This window comes from Panthera pardus, unplaced genomic scaffold (assembly GCF_024362965.1).
Source record: "Panthera pardus isolate Hobbes unplaced genomic scaffold, ASM2436296v1 HiC_scaffold_16, whole genome shotgun sequence".
In the NCBI taxonomy this organism is placed as follows: Eukaryota; Metazoa; Chordata; class Mammalia; order Carnivora; family Felidae; genus Panthera; species Panthera pardus.
In genome coordinates, this window is record NW_026526721.1 from 130093350 (window position 1) to 130120907 (window position 27558).

Here is a 27558-nt window from a genome sequence, read left to right on the forward strand (position 1 = left end):
TTTTGCTGGAAGAAACAGTGATTACTCACCACAGGTCCAGAGAATCATGATGTCAAAATCAGAGGTCAAAAATGTGGGATTCAGCATGATCAAATAATAAACTATCTCTTGGCCCTCAAACCTGTTCTTTCTGTGATTCCCATATAGGAGAGTGGTACACCAAAATCGCCAAGCCAGAAGCTTGGGAGCAATTCTCATTTTTTAATTCCTCCCTTTCTTCTCCCTCAACCCCATCTACTTAGAGATTGAGACCTATAGTTGCCATTTCCCTACTTTCTACATAATCTTTCCAATGTCACAGGTTTATTTTAGGCCTTCATTGGACTTCTATTTCTCCCCTCTTATTCTTTCTCCACGAGGCAGCCACAGTGATCTCGCTACATTGCCTGTGGAGGACTAATCTAAGCAAGGAATTCTGTAGCTTGGTAAATTCTGGGGTGGATTAACTTCATAAAAACAGTGAAATAGCACCCTGTCTTATGTAATCAGTGCCCAGAGTATCTGCACATAAAACATAGTAGATACTCAGTCGATATTCATTCACTGATGAATAAATAGGCAGTATGGTATGCAGTATATGGAAAAGTACAGACTCTTCCCCAAGAAACCAAGGTTCAAATCCCAACTTTACCACTTTCTAACTGAGTAACCTCTGAAAAGTTATCTAATGTCGCTGGGCTTCAGTTTCTTTCAAAATGTTTTTATCAGTACCTACCTCATAGGTTTGTTGTGAGGATTAAATGATATGTGCTCAGAGAAATTAGCCAATGAGTACTTGGCAAACAAAAATAACTCAAATGTTGAGAGAACAAACTGAGGGTTGAGGAGAGTGGGGGTGTGTGGGCGGGGTAGGTTAAATGGGAGACAGGCATCAAGGAAGACACTCTTTAGGATGAGCACTGGGTGTCATATGTAAGAGATGAATCACTGGGTTCTACTCCTGAAGTGAAGACTATACTGTATGTTAAGTAACTTGAGAATAAAAAATAACTGGCACAAAAACAGACACTCAGATAAATGGAACAGAATGGAGAACCCAGAAATGGACCCACAAACGTATGGCCAACTAATGTTTGGCAAAGCAGGAAAGAATATCCAATAGAATAAAGACAGTCTCTTCAGCAAATGGTGCTGGGAAAACTGTACAGGGACATGCAGAAGACCATATACAAAAATAAACTCAAAATGGATGAAAGACCTAAATGTAAGACAGGAAGCCATCAAAATGCTCAAGGAGAAGGCTGGCAAAAACCTCTTTGATCTTGGCCACAACAACTTCTTACTCAACATGTCTCCAGAGTCAAGGGAAACAAAAGCAAAAATGAACTACTGGGACCTTATCAAAATAAAAAGCTTCTGCATAGTGAAGGAAACAATCAGGAAACTAAAAGGCAACCGACAGAATGGGAAAAAATATTTGCAAATAACATATCCGACAAAGGGTTAGTATCCAAAAATCTATAGAGAACTTATCAGACTCAACACCCAAAACACAAAGAATCCAGTGAAGAAATGGGCAAAAGACATGAATAGACACTTCTCCAAAGAAGACATCCAGATAGCCAACCGACACATGAGAAAATGCTCAATATCACTCATCATCAGGGAAATACAAATCAAAGCCACCATGAGATACCACCTTACACCTGTCAGAATGGGTAACATTAACAACTCAGGCAACAACAGATGTTGGCGAGGATGCAGAGAAAGAGGATCTCTTTTGCACTGTTGGTGGCAATGCAAGCTTGTGCAGCCACTCTGGAAAACAGTATGGAGGTTCCTCAAAAAACTAAAAATAGAACTACCCTATGACCCAGCAATTGCACTACTAGGTATTTATCCAAGGGATACAGGTGTGCTGTTTCGAAGGGACACATGCACCCCCATGTTTATAGCAGCACTATCCACAATAGCCAAAGTATGGAAAGAGCCCAAATGTCCACCGAGGGATGAATGGATAAAGAAGATGTGGTATGTATATACAATGGAGTATTACTTGGCAATCAAAAAGAATGAAATCTTGCCATTTGCAACTACGTGAATGGAACTGGAGGGTATTATGCTAAGTGAAATGAGTCAGTCAGAGAAAGACAAATATCATATGACTTCACTCCTATGAGGGCTTTAAGATACAAAACAGATGAACATAAGGGAAGGGAAGCAAAAATAACATAAAAACAGGGAGGGAGATAAAATATGAGACTCTTAAATATGGAGGATAAACAGAGGGTTGCTGGAGGGGTTGTGGGAGGGGGGATGGGCTAAATGGGTAAGGGGCATTAAGGAATCTACTCCTGAAATCATTGCTGCACCATGTGCTGACTAACTTGGGTGTAAATTATAAAAAATAAATAAATTATGGAAATAAATAAATAAATAAATAAATAAATAAAAATTGAGTGGACTAAAACCATGCATTTATTAGGCATCACCTATTCAGGGTAGTTTACAAGGAAAATTGAGGCTTTGTGACCTCTGGCATCCAGAACTTAAAGCCTACATTGAACATCTTGCCCCTGTTCAGTCAAAGGACATTTACCCAGGGCTCATCACTCAACCAGAATTCACCTTTTTCAAAAAAGTTAGGGAATCTAATATGGAGATACCCCAAAGTCAAATAAGGATTTTGTAGTTTTAAAAGTTTAGTTTGAGGGGCGCCTGGGTGGCTCAGTCGGTTAAGCATCCAACTTCGGCTCAGGTCATGATCTCATGGATTGTGATTTCGAGCCTCGTATTGGGCTTTGTGATGACAGCTCAGAGCCTGGAGTACTTCACATTCTGTGTCTCCCTCTCTCTCTACCCCTCTCCCGCTCACACTCAGTCTCTTTCTGTCTCAAAAATAAATAAACATTTTTTAAAAATTTAAGTTTAGTTTGATATTTCTAGGAGAGATATCAATGCCTCTTGGAGTTAGATGTAACTAATAAAAATCAAATGGAAGATTTTAGAATTTGCCTTCTAACTTTCAGTGAGTTGTTACTGTCTAGAATAGATGCAACGACACAGGAAGCATGATACAATCATTCTTCCCAGGGTTGATCAAGTATGATCCCACTGACGGGTAGGAATGACAGTAGGTAAAGGAGAAGGAAATCACTTAATTTTTCAATCATTTTAAGAGTAGGACAGGAACTTAAGGACCATTGAGTCTAATCCTTTCTTTCTCCAGATGATAGCCTTGAGCCCCTGAGAAATAAAGTATCCTGCTTAAAAAGGTAATGACTGTTCCGAGACCAAGAGCCCTCATCTCCTGCCTCTGTCCAGTGCTCCTCCCACTGAGAGATGTGCAGAACATTTGTTTCTGTGACTCAGTGAAAGACAATCTTTACTGAGAATGTTGAGATTTCCCCCCCAAAGGGCCTCTTTCCTCAGTATCTCTCCAACATGAGATGTAGATAGACTTCGATTTCTTTTCACAGCACATAGTGTGGATATGGTGTCTCAGACTCTTGAGCCCTGGAACGGACTTTCTGTCTTACAGCTTTGAGGTTATAAAGCTGTGAAGTTGTAAGTTATATATCTAATCTAAATTCTAAATGAAGTAAGTTATATTCCTAATCTAAATTCTAAATCAGTTCCTACATATCCTCTAAAACATTAGGAGGGAATTATTACTTACCTTTTGTGAAAAGTGCCCCAAGACCCTTGTGTGAATGATGCCATTCACATGTTTATTTCATTCTCTCATTCATTTGCCCAACCAACACTTACTGAGTCTTTAATTATGTACCCAGAAATTTTACAATTTTTTTCTATATGTGATAAATGTTTTTATGACTGGAATGTAAGCTTAATGTGAGTAAAAATTAATTCATCTATCTTTACCATTTGTTGCTCTATGTATTGCACCTAGCCCCTGACAGTGTAGATACTCAGTAAAGGTGTGATAATGAATGAAAAAAAATTATAAAATAGGAAAAATAAAGTCCATAGTCACTTTTTCAATCTCCTACTATCAAATACATCAGCTTCACCTGCAATTATTTCAGGAAATATGCAGAGAGATAAAGAGATAGAAAAAAGACCGAGAGACCAGGGACCAGAAAGAGTGGGGAAGAGGCCCTTATAATTTCAGAACTCCTCAAGGAGAACCATACTTAATTATATGTTAAGGATAGTATGCGTCATACCTCAACAGCCTACTGGACTGACTTATATTATTGAATATCTGTGCATTAAGTAGAGATGGTGTTCATATTTGCAATTTACATAAAGAAGCTTCCTGAGTCCAACACCTATCAGCCCCTGATTGACTATCAGCTTCTCAGATAGATCTTACACCTGTAAATTTGGTACAAAAGAGTGGTACAGGTTGATCAATTCAGAGTGACTCTGATCATGAAGATAGAGCTCTTGTTGAAAGCTTGAGGCATAAGTCACTCTAAAATCCTGCCTCTTCACTCTGCCCACACCACCATGGGAGCTTCAATCTTCCTAAAGAGTAGCGAGGTGTGAAGTTAAAGAGGTTTGGACAAGCATTTGGGAGCCCCTGAAGCTTATCTGAACTAACCAAGCCTCCCAAAGCCATAAATCTCCAAAGAAAGCTTCCAAGAGTGACATACTTCGTTGTGAAATCTCTCAGGGATTGGCTGCATTCCAGGAAAGAAGAGATGTGTGGACTGCAAGATAAAGCCAACATGCACATTACCCCTCCCTCCTGGGTATCTCTTAGTCCAACTCTCATAAGCGTAACATTTGAGGATGTTGCCTGCCTGCTTAGAGTAGTGCTGTATTGCATGATCATTAAGAAGCCAGGATTGCCCTTGAATGTTGTTTGCTGTCTGTGGTCAGGTTCTTACTGGATTGAAGAAGATAGTGTGAACGATAATATAAATGTAATTATTGCCACCATTGTCACAGACTACTGGATTTGCTATTGTTTCTCAATGTGTCCAGAGACCGCATGCATACAAAATGGCAAGTTGCTTGCTTTGAAGACAGACTCTTGGTACCCTCCCCAGAAAACTGAATCAGAATCTCTGAAGGGAGGACCTGGGAATCTGAAATTTAACAAGCTCTCCCTTGGCATATTAAATTCACAGGCATAAAATTTTCTTATCACTATTCCTTTAATGCAAGCCAGTCATTTTGCAGAATAGGACTCAGGCAGGGAGGTGGAATGACCTGCTTAATGTCTCATAGCTGGTTAACACCAAAGGCCACTCCAAGGGCCCATGTCTGTACCTTCCCAGATCTGTCCTTTTATTACCACAACATCTTCACCATCATATCCTGGAGCATTCATCATGGCATAGCACAAGTTCCTGCAGGAAAGTGCTCTGAGATGCTTGCACTGTCTCTGGAGCATGTAACCTGCGGGGAGACAAGAGACTCAATTGGACAGATTACATTCCAGTTCTGTACAGCCTCAACGGTAAACAAGAGGAAGGAGAGAGTAGCTCTGCATCCTCCAGTTGTCCCGCAGGCACCCAGGGTGCTCTCCTGCTCTATCTGTCCTTTATGCTCAGAAAAGGATCTTCTTTTAGCCATTTATCCTTCTGTATAAATAATATAAAGAGCTCTTATACTTGCATATGCCATTCAGCAAGTGTTATTTTCTTATTTGCCCTTAGAAGCCTTCCCTGACTCTCCACAGTGAACACTCCTAGACAACTCTTGGTGCAACCCTCTAGTTTTGCGATTTCCACTCTGTGTGATTATTATCTACCTACAAGTGCATCTCCTGCGCTAAATTGTCAGCATCTTGAGGGCAAGAAATAATGTCTTTCGTCTCTTTATACCCATTGCCAGCACAATTTCTATTCCATGGGAGGTGATAAATAATATATGTGTGTCTAATAAATTCTTGCAACAACCTAGTAGTAGAGAGGAATTATCATCCCTACCTTAGAGATAAATAAACTGGGTATAAAAAGACAAAGGAACTTGGTAATGATTACACAGTTGTCCAGTGAAAGGGAAGACATTTGAATCAAATTATGAATGACTCCCAAGAGCACTGCCATTTCTACTCTTATCAAACCACTAGCATTTTACCCTCAGCATCAAGGTATTTCCTCCTCTGGAGGTAACTACTTCCATAACCAAATCTCTAATTTGGAAAAGGAAATTTGACCTGACAACTAGAAATGTAGTGAATGCAAAGTGTAAATTGGGAGCAGATTTGGAAGAAAAAGCAGTTAACAGCAAAAAAAGTCTAAAACCAAAAAAACAGATTGAGTCAAATGGCACTGACCTGAGTCTACAAGGGGAACTTGTGCTTTGGGATGCTTCTCCCACTAAGAACCTGGTCTGAGTTTCAGGATTAGAGGAAGCCCGATCATTCTGGACATACAGTACTGAAAAGCAACACAGAGCACTCCTCCACTGCATCTAGACTTCGTGTCCCAGATGCTCTGTGTTTCCTCTTGAGGTGGGGATCAGTGATGAGGGCAGACCAGTCAGGAAAAACAGATGGTGGATGACTGTGTACAGACACATTTACAGGGCCCACACTGGAATTAAAATATGCTGGCACCCCCAATATTTAGCATAGATTTTAAAACAAAGACTGGTGAGAGAACTACATTTTACTAGGTCTTGTTTATCAGCTAAAGTAAGACCTCTGACCTCTCTCCCTCCCCTTTAAAGTTCACCCTTCAATTACTTATCTGAAAACTTCAGGCAAGTTCTTGCACATGCTCATCCACAAGTCATTTCAGCTACCTCACGACCTGGACCATGCCATCCACCCTCCTTTTGTGCATTGTCTCCTGCTTCTGCTACACCTGAAACAAGCTGAGGGCGCTTCTCCACTTTAATTGTGTCAGAAACATTAACCCCAAGACAAGAGGGGTCATATTCCGTGGATCCTAAAGATTCCAGCACCATTTTCTCTCTGCTATAAGACCCTGCTATTTCGTGAAAACTGTTCTTTCGGGCTGCCTTTTTACTGAAAGCCCCCTCCCTGGAACTCAGACACAGGGGCAAGGCCTATGGAAAAACCTGAGCGATTGTTACCAGACTCTACTCAGCCTTGCCCCACTCCTGTAAAATCCGATTCTTTGTTTCTGGACCCATCTTGTCAGCCTACTGTCTCCTCATCTTAGATGGAGTCCCACAGAAGACACTCAGGCTGTCATACAGACAAACTTCCATTAGTCCTGCCCACAATTCCAGTGAAGATAGCTCCCAGAGATGGACATGCTGGAGGCTTCAGCCTTGACTGCCACTTCTAGAGCTGTAACTACACAATGTTTATTTGAGAAATTCTTCCCTCCATCTACATCCTGTATGTTACCATATACTGGATCCAGCTTCAGTCTCTACTCTACTATGAAGCTCTGTCTTTGCTTCTTATGGAACCCTGCCCTGCCAAACTCAGAAGTCCAAGTCAGAGTATTCATGTCACAATGGAGGAACTACTTTTAATTACCATGCTAACAGCTGGGTTAATGTCAGATGGCGATTGCCAGTGAGCAATCACAATGAAGTGATTAGATGATAACCAAAGGGGTTTAGATCCTCTTCCCATGGACACCCATGCCAAGGTCTGCCTGTGCCCAAGTCACAACCATCAAATAAAAAATTATATATATTTGATATTCTTCTTATAGATATTTATGGTGCTGTAAACTACTAAACAAATACTGTGTTAAGGGTTGTCATGGCATTTTTACAAAAAAGAAGTGATCCCAAATACTAAAGAATGGATGAATTTCTCACAAATCCCTAATCATGGCTGTCCTGAAATATGATTGTATATATTTGCCTAAATCCTCCTTAAAATGCTGGAATATTGCCTGATTTCCCAAAAGCTACAGTTAAAAAACTGGTCTAGACTGAGTGATATGAGAACACAGTTTGATTCCTACATTGTTAGCATTTAATTTTGATGGTCTCAATTTAAAATTACATCTTTAAATGAACCTAGTAAGACGCCACCTGGATTAGTCATTCCAAGCAATTTTAAAGAGTTCTTATTATCAAAGAGAACATTAAAAATGTATATAAGTGTATTCTTCCCTGAGAGAGGTCAGATATCATGAGTTAGCTGATTATTTAAAAAAAAAGAAAGCAAAGCAAAGAAGAGAAAAGAAAAGAAAAGAAAAGAAAAGAAAAGAAAAGAAAAGAAAAGAAAAGAATAAGGGGAAAAAAGCTTACCATTGGAAAGGCACCTGCAGAAGTATATTGTCAAGCTATAATAGTGTAATGGTATAATGGTATAATGACAAGAGCCCTGGATGTAGAGAAATGAAACCAGGTTCACAGCTTTATTCACCTCTTGCTACCTCTGCACTTGGAAATAGGCCACCTTCAGTTGCCTTATTGCATTTTATGATCATCATCTGTAAAAATGGACCCTTTTCTCAGGGTGGGGGTTTTGTGAGGATCATCATGAGACCATAAACGATTGGCTTTTAGCTTTCCAAGGCGTATAAACATACCTAATAAAAGAGAACAAAGAGAGTATTATCACATTAATCAGGCATTGATAGTTAATTAAGAACTGTATTACTTTAGGAGCGCCTGGGTGGCTCAGTGTTTAAGTGTCCAACTGCAGCTCAGGTCATGATCTCGCAATTCATGGGTTTGAGTCCTGCATCAGTCTCTGTGCTGACAGCTCAGAGGCTGGAGCCTGCTTCAGATTCTGTGTTCCCCTCTCTCTCTACTCCTCCCCCACTCACACTCTGTCTCTCTCTCAAAAATAATAAAATAAACATTAAAAAAATTTTAAAGAGAATTGTATTACTTTAATATGATAGTCTCAGACTTTGAAGCAAAAGGTTGAAAAAGGAATAAAGATGTAATGCCATATAACTAGGGAATTCTGGATCTGGAAGGGACCTCACAGAACATTTGTTCCAATTTTCAATCCCCAGACACCCATTTTGTAGAGAAGGAAACACAGAGAGATTGAGAAGCTTTCCTGGGATCTCACAGCACTACCTACAGAGCTCAGACTAGAACTTCTCTCTTCTGCTTCCCAGTGCCTAGCACCTATGACTACAATTGTTAAATTGTGTCCATAATCCCTTTTCCTACATTCCTACACCCATGTCCACAACCACCAAAGCTTATTATCCAGTTCAATTATGTCCTTTAATAAAAATTAACAAGATGATTGCAATACCTTCCCTTCCCTTTGCAATGTAGACAGGACCAAACACTTGGAGAACTGCCATCAACTTCACTCAGGGAGAGACCTTTTTCATTCAGTATCAAATATTTATCTGAGTTCTTACTTGTGCCCAAGAACTGTGCTATATCCTGATAAAAATATGAGTGCTCCAAGGTTTCCTTCAAGTTGTGGATATAGACCAGTGGTGACCACATAGTTGGAGATATTAAAGCAGATATAAACAGACTGCAATAGAAGCTTAAGGGGATGGTGTGACTAAGGAACCAAGAGAAATTTGACAGTGAATTCTGCTTCATCCAGACAAATGACAAGTATACAATATTAACAAAAATTGAAATGTGAAAAGTCAAGAGAAGATCAGATTCCCTTCATCTACAAGAATTCTTCAGTGATCGGTGGCAGTTATATAGTTTTATGTTCCTGGTTTGGACAGCCCACCCTTCCTACCAGGAACTGGATCAGATTCTGTCCCTGAGAACTCTGATGTCAAAGTCAGCCATACTCTGAACACCAAATATTCTGTACTAGCAGTAGATAACTAACCTCTGTGTTTCTCAATTTCCTCATCTATAAAGTAGAGACAATTATAAAAGCTCTCCATTGGTAAGGTTACCTTGAGGATTAAATGAGTTTGACCATGTCAAATGCTTAGAACAATGCCAGGGACCAGGTGCCTGCATGGCTCAGTCGGTTAAGCATCCAACTGGGACTCAGGTCGTGATCTCACAGTTCATGAGTTCGAGCCCCACGTCAGGCTCTGTGATGACAGCTCAGAGCCTGGAGCCTGCTTCAGATTCTGTGTCTCCCTCTGCCCCTCCCCCACTTGTGTTCTGTCTCTCTCAAAAATAAATAAACATTTAAAAAATGTAAAAAAAATCCAAATTCCAGGGACCAAGTACGTGTTCAGTAAATGTTAGCATCTCAGTATGGGAATACCAAGTGTCACTGAAAACTCACTCCTAAGTTTGAATATATGAATGCAAGGGAGGAGATGAAGAAAGGTGTGTCGATCAGGCTTAACCAGAAGAACGGAACTGGTGGGGGATATAGTTTAAGAGATGTATTGGAAGAAATTGACTCACATGATTGTTGAGGTGACTAAACAAATCTGAAATCCCTAGAGCAAGGCCTTGGGAAGGGCAGACTGGCACTCCTAGGCATAAGCTGAAGTGACAGTCCAAGGCAGAATTTCTTCTTCCTCAACAAAGCCTCGGTTCTGCTCTTAAGACCTTTCAACTGATTGTATCAGGCCCACCTGGATTATCAAGGAAAGTCTCCTTTACTTTGTTTTTAACAGCTTTATTGAGATATAACTGATATACAGAGAACTGCACATATTTCATGCATGCAATTTGATGAATCTGGACATATGCAAACACCTATGATACAATCACCACAATCAAAATGATAGACATATTCAACACCTCCCAAATTGTCCTGTATCCTCACTTAACATGAGAGCTAGCCTTTCAACAAGTCTTTCAAGTGCATAATACAATATTGTTAACTATAGGGACTATGTTTTACAGCAGATCTCTAGAACGTATTCATCTAGCATAAGAAACCTTATAACCCTGGAACAACACCTTCTCTATCCCTCCCAACCCCCTCAGCCCTTGGCAATTACTATTGTAGTCTCTGTTTCATGAGTTCCATTCTTATATATACCTCATAAAAGTGGAATCAAGCTGTATTTATCCTTCTGTGACTAGCTTACATTACTTAGTACATTATCCATCCATGTTGTCAGAAATGTCAAGATTTCCTTCTTTTTTAAGGCTGAATAATATTCCATTGTGTATATATACCCCATTCTCTTTCTCATTCATCTGTCTGTGGATACTTGGGTTGTTTCCATATCTTAGCTATTGTGAATAGTGCTGCAGTGAACTTGGAAGTGCAGATATCTTCAAAACACTAACTTCAATTCTTTTGGATGTATACCCAGAAGTGGAATTGCTAGATCATATGGTACTTATATTTTTAATTGTTTGAGAAACCTTTATATTGTTTTCCATAGCTATCACACCATTTAACTTTCCCACCAACAGTGTATAAGGGTACCAATTTCTCCACATCCTTGCCAACAATTGTTATCTTTTGTTGTGTTTTTTTTCCCTAAGTAATGGCCATCCTAACAGATGTGAGGTGATATCTCATTACAGTTTTGATTTGCATTTCCCTGATAATTAATGTTGCTGAGCATCATTTCATATACCTATTGGCCCGTTGTGTATCTTCTTTGGAGGAATGTCTATTCAAGTCCTTTGTCCATTTTTTAATTGGGCTATTTGGAGTTTTTTTGCTGTTGAGTTGTAGGAGATACTTATATTCTTTGGAAATTAACCCCTTATCAGATATATAGTTTGAAAATATTTCTCCCATTTCAGAAGATGCCTTTCATTTTGTTGATTCCTTTCCTGGGTAGAGCTTTTTAGTTTGACATTGGTTTTGTTGCCTATGCTTTTGATGTCATATCCAAGACCAATGTCACGAAGCTTTCCACCATGTTTTCTTCTTTAATTTTAATGGTTTCAGGTCTTATGTTTAAATCTTTAGTCCATTTTGAGTTGATTTTTATGCATAGAAAGGTTGTAATCAAATTCCTTTCCTTTCCTTTCCTTTTCCTTTCCTTTCCTTTCCTTTCCCTTCCTTCCTTTCTCTTCCCTTTCTTTCTCTCTTTCTTTCTCTTTCTTCCTGAATTTGAATATCTAGTTTTCCCAACATCACTTGTTTTTCTTTTATTAAAAAAATTTTTTTTTCATGTTTTTATTTATTTTTGAGACAGAGAGAGACAGAGCATGAGCAGGGGAGGGGCAGAGAGAGAGGGAGACACAGAATCCGAAACAGGCTCCAGGCTCTGAGCTGTCAGCACAGAGCCCGACGCGGGGCTCGAACTCACAGACTGTGAGATCATGACCTGAGCCGAAGTTGGACGCTTAACCGACTGAGCCACCCAGGCGCCCCCCCCCGGCCCCCCCCCCCCAACATCACTTGTTAAAGAGACTATCCTTCACTGTGTATTCATGATATCTTGTTAAAAATTAGTTGACCATATATGTGTGCATTTATTTCTGGGCTTTCTGTTCTGTCTCATTAGCCTACAGGTTTGTCTTTATGCCAGTGCCATGCTGTTTTAATCACTGTAGCTTTGTGATATATTTTGGAGTTAGAATTATAGTGCATCCAGCTTTGTTCTTTTTTCTTAAGATTGCTTTGGCTCTTCTGCGTTGATAAAATTCAACACCATTTCATGATAAAATGCTCAACAAACTAGGTATAAAGGAATGTACCTCCAAAGTAATAAAGGTCATGGTTAACAACATACTCAATGGTGAAAATTGAAAGCTTTTCCTGTAAGATCAGGAACAAGATAAGGATTCCCCCTTTCTACTCAACACAATACTCGAAATCCTTTCCAGAACAATTAGGAAAGAAAAAAAAAAAGAAATATAAATAGGAAAAGAAGTTGTAAAATTATCTGTTTGCAGATGACATGATTCCCATATGTAGAAAACCCTATAGACTCCACCAAAAAGAACTACTAGAATTAATACACAAATTCAGTAAACTTGCAGGATACAAAATTAATATACAAAAGTCAGTTGTGTTTCTACATACTAACAATGAACAATCCAAAAAGGAAATTAAGAAAACAGTCTTATTGGGGCACCTGGATGGCTCAGTTGGTTGGGCGTCCGACTTCAGCTCAGGTCATGATCTCACAGCTTGTGGGTTCGGGCCCTACATCAGGCTCTGTGCTGACAGCTCAAAGCCTGGAGCCTGCTTCCAATTCTGTGTCTGCTTCTCTCTTTGCCCCTACCCCACTCATGCTCTGTCTCTGTCTCTCAAAAATAAACATTAAAAAAAAAAAACAAAAAACAGTCTTATTTACAATAACATCAAAAATAATAAAACACTTAGGAATAAACTTAATCAAAGAAGCTAAAAGTTGCACATTGGAAACGACAAAACATCGATGAAATTAAAGGAGACACAAATAAATGGAAAGACATTCTGTGTTCATGTACTAGAAGACTTAATACCATTCAAAATATCCATACTACTCTAAGTGGTCTATAGATTCAATGTTGTCTCCATCAAAATCCCAATGGTGTGTTTTTGTTTTTGTTTTTGTTTTAGAAATAGAAGAACGATCCTGAAATTCATATGGAATCCACAAAGTCTCCTTTATTTTAAAGTCAACTGACTATGAACTGATTAACTGTGTCTATACAATATTTCACTACAACACCTAGATTAATGTTTGATTAAGTCACCGGGGACTGTAGCCTCACCAAGTTGACACATAAAACTGACCATCACAAAAGGCTAATGAAAAATAAGATGACATATCTTTCTTCTAATGGGCTCAATGCAAATGTCCAATAAGAACCGGATGGAGTAGTACAGACCCTCAAGACGCACCTATCCATGCATTTCACAGACCAAGCTAAGGACCCCAGAGACAATGTGCACGCTGCTATCGATGAGGCTCCTTGCGTGGGAACAGTGAACAGGTTCTCTCTGTTGCTTGGTGTGTTTATTGAGCTTTGGAGAATCCTAATAATTTATAGTTTCAATCACAGAATGGAGTTGTTTACACAGAGCAAACTAACAAGACCTAAATTCTGAATTTCCGCTTCCATTAAGAGGCAGTATGGTATAACAGAAAATATATCACCTGTGCATCAGGCGCCTGGATTCCAATCCATCTTTGTCACTTTCTAGGTGTCCAGTCAAGTCACTTAACCTCTCTAAGCCTGTGAATGGCCATTACCTGTGAATGGTAAAAATAATATTGTCATTTCAACGTTATCGTGAAGGATTAAAGACCATAAACCAAGTGGCATGAGTTCATAAAACATGATCAGCTAAGACATGCTATGAACTTCTTTTAGTTCGGAGATTATCTAGTGTTAGCTGAGTAGTCTTGGGAAATTTACTTTCCTTCTCTGTGTCTCAGTTTCCTCATCTGTAATATGAGCATAACAATAAATTGTTCTGGGGATTAAATGAGTTGATATGTATGTTTTCATATATAAAATTAATTTATATAAACTGAGTGCTCAGAATAGTGCCTGGTACACAGTAAGCACTATATATGTTGCAATTATTATAATTTTCCATTTATGTGGTAGCTGTGAAATGAGGGACATGGAACACCTGGATTTTAGTCCCAGCCCTGCACTGGGTGAATGCACAGAAGCCACTTCACTTCTCTGCCATCATTTCCTCCTCTGTAAAATGAAGGAGTTGATTGGACTGTCTGTGGTACTCAGACATTGTAAGATTGCATGCTAAATTCCACTGAGAGATGCAGGGACTTGAGAAGACTTCTGGCTCATAGAGTCTCCAGCTGCTGACCTCTCACAGATCTGTCAAGGCTTCCTTATTGATTCACACCAAGAATCCTGCCTCTGTCTCGGTTTTTCTGCAGGGCAGTTGATCTGTTTACTTTGCACCAAGATGTGTTCCTCTGTCAGCCTCCTCGGAGCTGTCACAAGCCAGCTGCATGGCAGGGAGAGACGGAAAAAGTGTTTTTGTTTTTCTGCTTCACTGTCTTCCTTCCTTTAGGGTCCCTTCTGAAAAAGGTCAAAACAGAATTCTGTGTCTGCCGTAATGAGACATGCTAGCCAATCGAAGAAGCAGGGCCCATGTCAGTGACAGTGCCTGCCCCGGGGAGGCCAGGATTAGAGTCCCGTCAAGCCTGACTCAGCCTCCAGTCCATGGGGCTTCAGTGGTCACTCCCTTTCTGCCCCTGACATATAGCACATTACAAACATCCTGAATGCTGTGGTTGGCAGGTGGGAGGGGACGGTAACTAACTAAAGTATGACAGGAAATCTAAGGGAGGGCAAAAAAAGAGTGACATGTGGTTTTTGCCTAAGATTATGTGGCAGACTGAAATTCTACGTACATCCTCTCTTGCTTTTTCTGTATTATACTGTGACTAGGGAGGCAGGAAGGAGGGACTCCTACCTCTTTCGTCAAGGCAGAAGAGTGTTATAAAGGCTGCTTCCATTTCTTCTCGCTCATGTGCTTCTGTCCCCTTTGTCTTTTTATCTGCTCCTCCCCAGAGGTAGAAGAATATCTGAGTGTCAGACTCAGGTGTCCCATGGTTGTATTTATGACCAGGCAATGTTATGAGCTTTAAAGACAGGGTCCCAAGAACTGCCCTTCTTTCTTTCTGTGTCCCGGACCATGTCATAAACGTCTAAGGAGGGAGGGACTGGCAAACAGGGAGAAGAACACCTGGTTGTAAGTAACTGCAGATCAACTGACTGTGTTCAACAACGTGATATTTATAATACACATTCTGAACGGATTTTTCCAAATGACTGACTCATTGATTGGTTCCCCTGGCCATTAGAATAAATGAGGTAGAACTTCATCCTACTTTGAATTAAAAAGGGAGTTCTCATCACTCCTAACAAACATTGCATTGCTTATCATTTCCATCAGAAAGAGCTAAGCCTTTCATTGACATAGGTTATTTTGCAACCTATACAGCTCCAAATAATCTTAGCATCTCCAAGGGAGAAGAAAACTCAAAAGAACATCCCACCCAGTCCTCTATAACATTCTCCACTTGGCTTTCTCTACCACGTTTTTGGGGAATAGTTTCTTCTTGAACATTTCCAGTAATAAAACACTCACTCTTACACAGATGACTATTTCTGGACAGGTATAATTCTTTGTTACTTCCTTGTAACTTCCTCACCACTTCTTCCCCGCTTTTGGAGTCAAAGTAAATTGAAATACCTTTTCCTATGACAGCGCTTTAAATGGTTCTCAGACTAGGTTATGCTGTAATGATCTCAGTGGCTGAAAACAGCACCGAATCCTTTCATGTAGACACAAATGTCCATCCTGGATCATCTGGGGACTCTGTTGCACATTTCCCTCACTTAGAGACTAAGGTTAAGATAACAGATACTATTAGTAGTTTACTTTTAGCATCTACCAATTGAGTAAACATGCAATGACCGAAAAGTTAGTGTAACTTGAGTAATGGTTTCAACTGAATTTTAATTGTTATTCTCCAACTTCCTGGGATTGAAGTTTCTTTCAAAACCGAAATAGGATATCTTGAGTTCTAACTCCATGTACTCCAGAAGTTGATAACCTCCCCAGTGTTTCTGTGGGGTTCCATTCCTTGGAGTTATCTGTCTGACTCTCCCTCCACAGCCCTTCTCCCCCAAGTTCTCAATCCCTGTGGGCCATATCACACTGCAGTCTGGTCTGCTTGTCCCAAAACATGGACACAGCCCCTCTCCTTTATTCTCCAAGTCACCACCAGAAAATGCTATAATGGGTGGCAGATTTACTACAGTCTTAAGGATAACAGGGAAGAGGAAGTAGAGAGGGCACCTGACTAGTAGAAGAGGAAGTAGACAGGGTCAAATGACTTGACCTTTGAAAATTAGACCTCACAGTTTCCAAAGTTCCTTACCTGTCTCCTACTTTCCCCAACCCCAATGTCAGGCCCATCTTCAGCTCTCTGATGAATCCTTGCCTAATTTCTTCTCAACCCACACCGCTGGGCCCCATGTCTATGTCTCTAGTTACAAAGGGAAAATTCAACTTGACATTACTTTATTCAGCAGAGCAGTTGAGCTCCCTTTGTCTTAACCTCTACCATTTTGATTTATTCTAATACAATCTCCTTCATAACAAGGACTTCTTAATATGTTTTACAAGTGAAAGAATTATCTACCATAGCCTCCACATTAAAAGAGAAAGCAAAAGTTGAGAAATTAGTTTTTCTTTAAGATGCCTCAAAAAAATTTGTAGCAAATGCTTTTTATTCCAACCAACTTCATATTAAAGAAAATTTGAAATGTTGTATGCATGGATTGTAAAGGGTGAATTTGGGGATATCCAGGAAGTCAGATCATGAAAGTCCTTAGAAGACCTGTTAGCTTATATGCATTTTTTTATTTTAAGCAGGAAATTAGCCTGATTGGTGGATTAGCATTGGGGGGTTGGGGGTGGGGAGCATAAGAGAGAGGGCAAGGAGACCAGCCAGTGCTGGAGTCCAGCCATAGGGGACGGAATGCACAGGAGTTGGTGTGGGAGCCAGGACTAGGCGAGGTATCAGGAATGACACTCAGTTTTCTCTTTGTAGCAACTGGTTGAGTGTTGGCACAATTCACCATGACAGAAAATAAATGAGCAAGAATCAATGGGCGGGGGGATTATGTTTCTTTTTGGACACAATTCATTTTAGGTCTGAGGCATCCCACAGATCAGAGAAAGGAGTTAAGTCAGGTTTTTCAGGCAGGACTGGCCAGAGAGGTCTGCATCCTGAGGAAGGAACAGGTTGCCTCTTAGAACCCCAATATTCCAGGGGAAACTTTGGAGTAAAAGATCCCTTTTGCTGCCTTCATCTTATTCGAGGTCTGGGACTTCCTTGGTGCAAATCACTAGCTTAATATATGGAAGTGACATCTACAGCGCTTGAGACTGAGACCTTATTCCACAACCTGCACCCTGGAAAAAATGGAGAATTCCTTCTTTACCTATGTATGTGTAACCAAACAGAGGGAGGGCTATTGATTTAATCTGAGTCACTCTACAGAGTGTTGCTTGGGGGCCCAGAATTTAACCTCAATATTGCTTGAAAGAGCCTTCTTGTAGAAGTGAGTGTCTCATTGTGATGGATGCCTGACATTTACCAGTGTGACTTACCTGTCACTGTTTTCCACCCATTTTTCATATGGGTACAGTTAAAAGATTTCACTTGTTTGCCTTCTTATGCAGCATTATTAGCATCATGCTTTTGCCTTCAGAAAAAAAATGGAAAAAGAAAATGTGATTAGTATTGTCCCATTCAAATCATTAAACCTAAACTGCCATCGTAGAAGCTACAGACATGGAGTCAGGCATCAGTTTCCAGCTCTAGACCAGGGAGGCTCTCTGCTATGGGGGAGAACACTGGAATTGGAGTTAGGACATCTGCCTTCCCATCCCAGATTTCCATTCACTAGATAGTCCTTCAGTGAGTCACTCATATACTTTTGGTCCTGTTAGTCTTATCTAAAAAATGGGCAAATTATTAGTCACTGATGAATCACAGGGCTGCTTTGAGATTGTAGTGGCAAGACTAAGTAAAGACTCTAGAAACCACTGGGAGTGAAATCTTGCCATTTGCAACAGCATAGATGGATCTACAGAGCATAATGCTAAGTGAAAGAAGGCAGGAAAGAAAAATGCATATGATTTCACCCATATGTGGAATTTAAGAAACAAAACAAATGAACAGAGGGGGAAACGAGAGAGACAAAGCAAGAAAGAGACTCTTAATGATAGAGAACAAACTGATCATTGCTGGGGAGCTGGGTGGGGGGATGGGTGAAATAGGTGAAGGGGATTAAGAGCACACTTATCACGATGAGCACTGAATGATGTATAGCATTGTTGAAATCACTATATTGTACACCTGAAACTAATATAACACTGTATGTTAACTACACACTGGAATTAAAAATTAAAAAATTAAAAAAAAAGACTATAGAAACCAAAGGGATACTACATCCCAAATGCCACAATCTAAGAGTGCTGGGCTTTTGGCATCTCTCATCAGTTCTTCCTCATAAAGTTCACACTGCCTTCAGCTACTGTGGATGCATTCTTAATTTTTTTTAAAAGATACTTCCTTTCTCTTGCAGTGCATAGTATGGGACTGGGACTCCAATGGCAAACATGACTTCATTGGAGAATTCACCTCGACATTCAAAGAGATGAGAGGAGCAATGGAAGGGAAACAGGTAGGTGGTAAACCACGCATGCTATTTCCCCACGCACTTCTCTCATGATGCATCCTTAGCACCCTCTATACATGGAACAGCAGGAGGGGAGACCTCAATACTTGATTAAATGTGACAAGTAGGGAGCATGGGGGTATTTGAGTACCTAGAGTCTAGTACTAGCCCCACCCAAAGCAACCAGTGTGACCTTGGACAAGACACTGCCTCTGTGTGGTACAGTTTCTCCGTCAATAAAACCGAGGGGTCAGATGAGAATGTTTCTCATTTCCCTTAGCTGTATAGCCTGCGACAAGTGACTCAGTTTTCTCTGTGCCTCAGTTGTCTCACTTAAAAAATGAGGGTGGTAATTGTACCTACCTAATAGAATTTTGTGAAGATTAAACGAGATAATCCATGGTATTCACTTAGCAGAGTGCCTGGCATGCAGCTAGTACTTCCAAAATATCTGCTTCTAGTAGTACTATTCTTTCCATGACTTGGTGGCATTCAGTGCACATTAGTGCTTTGGAAAAGTTATTAGATTCTTCCAAATTTTCATTATGGACACTAGATTTTCATTTGGCTTCTCCATTTCACTCTCACACACTGGATACCAAGACACATACCCAAACACTGCCATATACCATAGAGGCACATAGGGATTTCATTGCACCAGACACAAAGCTAAACTTCCTCTGCATTTCTCTCAGACACACATGCATTCACATATCAATAAATTGATCAGTCAGTTGCTGTCATCTGGACCCTAACCATGGAACTGCTGTTCTCACCTGTTCAGTGTTCACCTGCCCAATTTCCAGCTACAAAACCTGTATCTCTTTGCCTGAGGGCTTTGTCTGGTGACTGGGGCCCATTCATCCCAGGCCCACAGGAGGCTGAGGTATGAGGGGAGGTGTAGCTCCTTCTAGGGAGTGGCCCTCAACAAATAATTCATGGGGGAAAAGGGAGTATAAATACCCAGCTGTCTTGCCCCACAGGTGGCAGAACTCGGAGTGTGTGTTCTATGCAGCTTCCCAGGGTTCCCCAGGGGGAATAGGCCCTGGTGGCCACAGTGGTAACTGACCCACACACCTTTTTGGCAGCCTCCGCATCTCAATTCCCTACTCCTCGATTGGTACTTTCTGGTATTACCTCCCAAGTGAACCATTTACACTTAAATCCTTGCCTCTGGGGCACTCAAACCAAAATACCTGACATTCTTACTCTGGGACCCACTGTCCCCATGGAGCAGAAAAGAGTGACAGCTGACCATTCAGTGGCTTTGAGAAAGGTCTTTTCCCTAGAGATAAGATCCTATACCCGGCCTGGTCAGAGGTGCTGATTACAGAAATGTCACAACTCATTTTTCCAGTCTCTTCTTTCAGATATAAGGTCAAGATATACCTAGACTGGATGGGAATAAACTAACATGCTTGAGAATGGAAGCTTAATCTAAATCGGACCGTTTGTTGAGTACTTACATTTGGTCTAGAAAATCAAGGGCAGCTTTTTTCATAACTCCCACAAAACCTGGTGTATATGCTCTATTAAATATCCAGTATTGCAAGCAACTTGTGAAACATGCAGAGATCTTCCCCACGAGCAGGCACGTAGAGTTTCAGGGCCATAGTCAAAATCACACTAAATTATAAGTGCGTCACACCCAGGATAACAAGGAAGATAGCCAGAGAAGTTGTCGCTCTGTTGAACCAGGCCCCACTGTGCTAATAAATCAATGAGTTATCAATACCACCTACTAGAGTTCTAAAAATTTTAATAAAGTTGTACCTTATTCTCCTCTACAAGTAGAAATAGCCAAATCAATAAATGTGAGAAACATGTCGTCTTTAGGCTCCTAAGAGGGTGTTAAAAGTAAAATTATAGCACATATTATCATTGAAAACCACCAAAGTCTGATGCTTTCAAACAAACAGAAATGAATCCTCAAGTCCCACTGAGGAAATGGATCATATGATATGGCACTTTTCTGTATCACCAGAAAGATTTTATTTGGTCCCATCACTCAGCCCCATTTGGGTGCATTTACACTGTGGGAAATGTTCTCTTATTTACTAATTCTACTAATATTTATAAGGAACACCTACTAAGCGCCAAGCTCTAGGTGTGTCATGACTGTGCATCAGAGTACAATATAGACATGAATCAAACAAAAAATAAAAATGTTATTACAGCTTGTGACAAATGCTGTAAAAAACTGAACCAATTCAGTATAAAGGTATGGTATTGGAAAGATAATCTGAAATGGCAGCATTTAAGCTGAGGTCCCTTAAAGATGAAAAAAGCCAACCATGTAACAAGCAAGAGAAAAGCATAAAAGCCAAGGGAATCTTACATTAGTCCTGAATGAGGAAAGAGCTTGGTGTGATTAAAGATGTGGAAAGAGACTAGTGTATCTGGAGCAGAGAGCATGCCCGGGATGTGGTCAAAGACAGAAGCAAGGGCCAGGAAAAGCACATTCTAATATCTCGAAGAAAAGAGTTTCAATTTTCCTCTAACTGAAAAAGAGACAGCTTTGTGCTCTCCAGGACAGGAGCCATGAGCTACATGTATTTTAGCCTCACTCTTAATTAATTAAAAATTTGAGTTTCAATTTCAATTCCTGAGTTACATTAGCCACACTCCAAGTACCCCATCACTTCCTATGGCTAGTGGCTTCAATGTTGGTTGGTGCAAATATAGAATATTTCCATCATTGCAGAAAGTTCTACTGGACAGTGGTGCAAAGGAGTCCAAGCTAGAGAATGACATGACGGGTTTTAACTTTTTTAAAAGATTATTCTGGCTACTGTGTACATAATCCATTGTAGAGAGAAGACAGTGAAGCAGATCTGTCAGAAGGCAAGACAAGAGGTAATAATGACTTAGGCTAACAAAGTGGTAATGGAGATGGAGAGAAGTAGAGTGATTTAAGATGGATTTTGGAGACAGGGGCTAAGACATGTTGAGGGTTTGGATATGAGGGGGATAGATGGGTAAATGTGGGTACCATTTCCTGAGTAAGGAAGTCTTGTTTCAGGGAGGTCCAGTTGTGTGGAAAGTTCAAGAATGGGGTTCGGGAAACTGGCACTCAGGGGAGAGGCCTACCTGGAGATGTATTTTGGAGCCGTCAGTAAACAGAAGTGGTTGATGTTAAGAGAATGGAGGATAGGGAGACAGATAGAGGAGGGTTGAACCCTGAGGAACCTCAGTAAGTAGAAACAGAGACAAAAAGAGGACACATCATCCTCTTTTAAGCTCCTTCCTTATGAGAGTCATGGTTCTGCAGGTACAGGGTAAATTCTTGATTAACTTGGATGAATTCTTGGGTGGCCTTCATGAACAGCCTTAGTCTGAGGTGGCCAAAAGGGAGACTTGCAAGAAGAACAAATAGGAGAGTCCCTCCAAGATCCTCCCCGTGGAAACCTGCATTAATAGGCCAGGCTTTGGAGCGGGACTGACAGGTACCAATCCCAGCTCTACCAGTTGCCACCCATATGATCTGAGCCTCATCTTTAGTCTACAAAAGTGGGTTGTAGGGAGAGTTAAGTGGGATTGTAGATGTAAGGCACATACCCCATAGTTACTTGAAAACTTTATCCCAAGACAGATGCAAACTACTTACACCTGGTTCATCAGCATTCCGTTCCCACCCAACAGGCATGAAAGCCCCAAGTGCCTGCAGGCTCCGACTCAGCTTCCTTGGAACCCTTGTCTGGCTGCACCAACCCATCCTCCACTACTGGTCTGCCTTAGCCTGAGAAATGAGTGCACTTTCCATGGATTATCATTACAATTCTTTTTTTTTAATTTTTTAATGTTTATTTGAGAGTAAAAGAGAGAGAGAGAGAACAGGGGAGAGGCAGATAGGGAGATACAGAATCTGAAACAGGTTCCAGGCTCTGAGCTGTCAGCAGGGAGTCTGATGTGGGGCTCAAACCCACATACTGCAAGATCATGACCTGAGCCAAAGTCGGACCCTTAACCAACTGAGCCACCCAGGCGCCCCTATCATTATAATTCTTAATATAATTCGAAATCTAACTCATTCAAAGTTTCATTTGTTATGTCCTGCTTTGTTGAAGAAATTGAGGTTAATGGGAATGATTGAAAACGACAAAGGAACCATCACAGCCTCACTTTCTGTTACGGTAAATCCCCACACTACTTGTTCATACTGTGACATTAGAGGAAGATTTGGGGGAAAGGCAATTTCAGTTTTGATGGGTTTGGGAGGGGCTTGGGGTGCTTTGTCTGAAAACACTAAATCTGCTTTGAGACAAGCTAGAATTCTTGCTTATCAAGAGCTTGCCACATGGAGAGCAGATTAGAAGAGAACCGAAGAGAGGGAAGAAAGACAACCATCATGATGGCGGAAAGATTAGGCCTTTGAAACAAAACGGTTGGAGATGTCCTGATTTCAGCTTCAGTTTGACTCTTCTCTCTTCCTCTCTTCCTCTCACCCTCTCTTCCTCTCACCCTCCCTCCCTTCCTTCCTTTCTCTTTTTATTTCCTTCCTTTTATGGAAGGAGTTTTAGAGAGCCCTTAGCCAGTACAAGATTCCTTTCTTCCTAACTCTTACATGGTTGCCCAGTCCCTACTGGAACTTCCCCAGTGTTGAGAAACTACTGTTCTCAGTTATCTGTTGCTGAGGAACAAATTAGCCCAAAACTTCCCGGCAGAAAACAATGATCATTATTTACTCACAATTGTTGGCAATTTAGGCTGAGTTCACCTGGGGCAGCTCCTCACCACTCTACATGATGTCAGCTGAACTCACTCATGCATCTGTGCCTCCGCAGCTGGGATGGCCGAGACGTTTCTCATGTACTCTTTTATTCTCCAGGAGAGCAGCCTAAACTTTTTTACATGGTGGTAAAAACCTTCCAGCAGCAAGAGGATGGCAGGCCCCAATGCCCAGACACTTTTTAATCCTCTGCTCATACCACTTTTGCTAATGTCCCATTGGCCAAAACAAGTCCCATGACTAACCTCACCGTCATTGTGGGAGGGAACTGCACGAATACACAGACACTGAGAGGAATGGGCCACTGGGAGCCAATGCTGCTTCAGTCTACCCCACTCACATCTGCCTGAGAAACTGCTTTATTTTCAGGGGGTGCCTGGGTGGCTCAATCACTTTAACGTCGGACTCTTAATTTTGGCTCAGGTCGTGATATCACGGTTCGTGAGATCGAGCACTGCATTGGCCTCTGTGTCACAATGCAGAGCTTGCTTGGGATTCTCTCTCTCTTTCTCTCTCAAAATAAATAAATAAACTTTAAAATTTTTTTAAAAAGAAAGAAATTGCTTTACTTTCAGATACCGCTAATTGTCAGAGAGTGAAAATTGGTCTCCTGAGTGGAAATCCAAGGATCCAGCTCCCACAGAATGGTGGGCAAGAGTTTTCAGTGGCTCTTGGATGTTTGGCTTGAAGTTGATTTTGTCACATGAAGTCTCCTGTAGGCTTGAAAGGTTGATATCTGTTCTCCTAAGGCCCCCCTTAGCTCCCAGCTACCTCCTCAGTTTCCAGCCACTCCTGCAGCTCTGATACTATCCCTCAGAGAAGCCCCTTTGGAGATCTGTTGTGTCCCTGGTGTGATATGTATCACTCCATTATTTTAGTTCTCAGGGAAGTTCTGTGCAAACTCATCATTATCCCCACTAATTTCCTATAGTCAGCACTCACTGTCTCTCAGTTTTCTGACCTTTTAAGCTAATTCCCACGCACTAAGACTCAACAGCGTGTTACTCAACGGTGTGTCTACAGATGTTTCCTTCCCTCTGGTGCTTGATTTGATCCTATTAATAGGAAGCATTTAGGGGCGCCTGGGTGGCGCAGTCGGTTAAGCGTCCGACTTCAGCCAGGTCACGATCTCACGGTCCGTGAGTTCGAGCCCCGCGTCAGGCTCTGAGCCCCGCGTCAGGCGCTGGGCTGATGGCTCGGAGCCTGGAGCCTGTTTCCGATTCTGTGTCTCCCTCTCTCTCTCTGCCCCTCCCCCGTTCATGCTCTGTCTCTCTCTGTCCCAAAAATAAATAAAAAACGTTGGAAAAAAAAATTTAAAAAAAAAAAAATAGGAAGCATTTATAAGTACCAGGCACTTTTTTAAATGTGTTATGTGGATTAATTATTAAATCATCACAATAATCCTATGAGATAGATACAATTACCAGCTCCATTTTACAGAGGAGATATCCAAGGCATAGAGGAGCCAAGTAACTTGCCAAGGGTCGCACAGCTGGAAGTGGAGGGACCAGGACTGGAACCAGGCAGCCTTATATCAGAGTCTCACTCAGCCACGCCTCCTTAACCACCCTCCCTCAGAATGCAAGGGTTATCCCGCAGAAACCATTTGTCAGCCCTCAGATCCATGTGCCGTAGCACCTGGGGGCTTGGCTTCATGGAATGACTCCACTTCTTCCTAAGCAGGCTCTCTTGCTGTGGCCCCTCTTGTTGCAGGTGCAGTGGGAGTGCATCAACCCCAAGTACAAAGCCAAGAAGAAGAACTATAAGAACTCAGGCATTGTGATTTTGAATCAGTGCAAGGTACGTACATAGCCCTTCTCTTTCAGGAGTATGAAGCTAGGGCTGTCTGGGAGGAAGAGCTCAGACTGTGTGGCCGGAGGGACAAACTGTCAAGGAGGTATAGTGTTTTTTGTAATAAAAAACATAAAGTCCATGTTATAATGGATATGGAGTGAAAAACATAAGTGTGGGTGGTCTTGGAGCTGTGGTGGCCCACTGCCACCATCCCTTCTGCAAAGACAGTCATACCCTCAAAGATGGGGAGTCCTGGTCACATGTCAGGCTCTTCTCTGTCCTGACAGCACCAGAGGGAGATCCCCCAAAAGGGGAAGACAACATTTCCAGAGCTCCTGCTATGCACCTGTCAGAGTGTTCAGTGCTTTATATGTGGTGCCTCACCCATGCCGAAAGGGTATTGTGAAAACAAAGCAATGGAGAAAGATTAGAAGGCCTAGAAATTCCTCCCAGAAGGGCTCTAACTTCACAGAAAATCCCACATGCTAGTAATCAAATCTCTTAAATCACATCTGAAAATAATTCTGGCATTGGTTGAGTACTTACTATGTGAGAGTAACTATGATGAATTCTGTTTAACTTGTATCATAATGCTGAGATTTCTGCTGTCAACTGAGATCATGTAACTAGTCACACACATGGTAAGTTTAAGAGCTGAGATTTTAATCTATGCATGTCTAACTCCACCATATACAACTTGAATGCCATCTAGTTTCTCTCTGTGTATGTCAGCTTCCTTTTCCCAGATTGGCTTCTCCCTGGCTGCCAGGAGCTGTGGGAGCACATCCTCTCATAGCAAGAGCAATAGTAGAGGAAAGACTGATATACCCACCCTTTGACCAATCAGTGTATTAAGATTGGCCATCTAGGATCATTGTATTAATCATGTCTTTTATTTTCTATACTTTTTTGATGCATTAACATCTCTGGGCCTTGTGGGCTGGGTAGGAACTTCTCCCAGGGTTAGCTAATTCCTATAGATAGCCAACAACTTGCTTGTGAGCCTGCCTTTGATATGCAGAGCAACCAATCCAGAGCCCATACCCCCAACCACCTCCTTTATCAAGCTTACACACACACACACACACACACACACACACACACACACACACACTATTCCTCTGTCCCTATATCTCCCTGGGTCCAGGCTTTACATAATTAGAGACCACCCCTATAGCCCAGAGTCACCAAAAGTATCCAAACTCTCCAATCCTAAACCAGTTTAACTGCTTACCATACCCCACTCATTCCTTCCCACAAGAAAACACAATAAAGACTTCCACCCACACTTTCCTCTCAATCTTTCTGCCTTCTGACTGACCCTAGTGCTTTCCCATGTGGCCCCTGAGTGGCATGACATGCCTCCTACCCTTTGGGGAACTCTGGGTAATAAACTCTTCTTTGAAAGGCAGTTGTCTCTGGTCATCTCCCCTATCTATACAAATCAAATCCCAGGCACATTCAAAACATCCCTGTGCCCAGGGAAGCAGGAGAAAAGATGTGGATGAACCACTTCGGTGGTTGTCTGTCTCCTTAAGATGCCTGTGATAAGTCTGTTTTGATTCTCCATGAATTGATCTTACAGTTTAGTGCTTAGGGGCCAATATTATTCAACTCGTTCTCAAGTTCTTATTTCCTGGGTACATAGACAATAGTAGGGTGTCCCAACCATCAAGCAAAGCATTGCCAAAGGGAGCCAGGAGCAGGCACTATTCAGGGGGCCAAGTGAACACCAGCCCTGAAAATAGTCTGCCAAGAGATGTGTGCCACCTAGAGGTGGTACCTAGAGACACCAACACGAGATCTTGTGGGTCAGTCTCTGAGAAGCTGCCCTGAGCATCAGATGAAATCTGAAAATTGAGGGTCAAAAATCACAGTTACTCACTGTCCAGGTTAAAGTGGCCAGATGACAAACTTCATGACTGTGGGTATCGTGTCTGTTTTTCTCATCACTATATCCCTAGCATCTAGTGCATAGTGGGGACTTTGTTAAATAAAATTTAAAAATTTATTGTTAAATAAATAAATGGATGAATATCACCAACGGTCAAGAAGCAGAATCATAAGGAAGCAGAAATGAAGACCAAAAATTGGTATGGCACATGAGAACACTGATAATCATGGTTGGGCAAAAAACAGAGACTATGCTGACTTCCAGCACAGAGGTCCAAAGGATGGACTATGCA

At 41.3% G+C, this 27558-nt stretch overlaps 1 protein-coding gene across 3 annotated transcripts in view; it reads left to right on the forward strand.

Annotated features, from left to right (window-relative positions):
- CPNE4 (copine 4) overlaps positions 1–27558 on the forward strand; it is a 492605-nt gene that overhangs the window by 427118 nt on the left and 37929 nt on the right. For all 3 annotated transcript variants that reach the window (XM_019436433.2, XM_019436425.2, XM_019436441.2), the window contains 2 exons: positions 18757–18855; positions 25292–25378. In XM_019436433.2, the coding sequence (XP_019291978.1) occupies positions 18757–18855; positions 25292–25378 (186 nt within the window). The remainder of the gene's footprint in view (positions 1–18756; positions 18856–25291; positions 25379–27558) is intronic.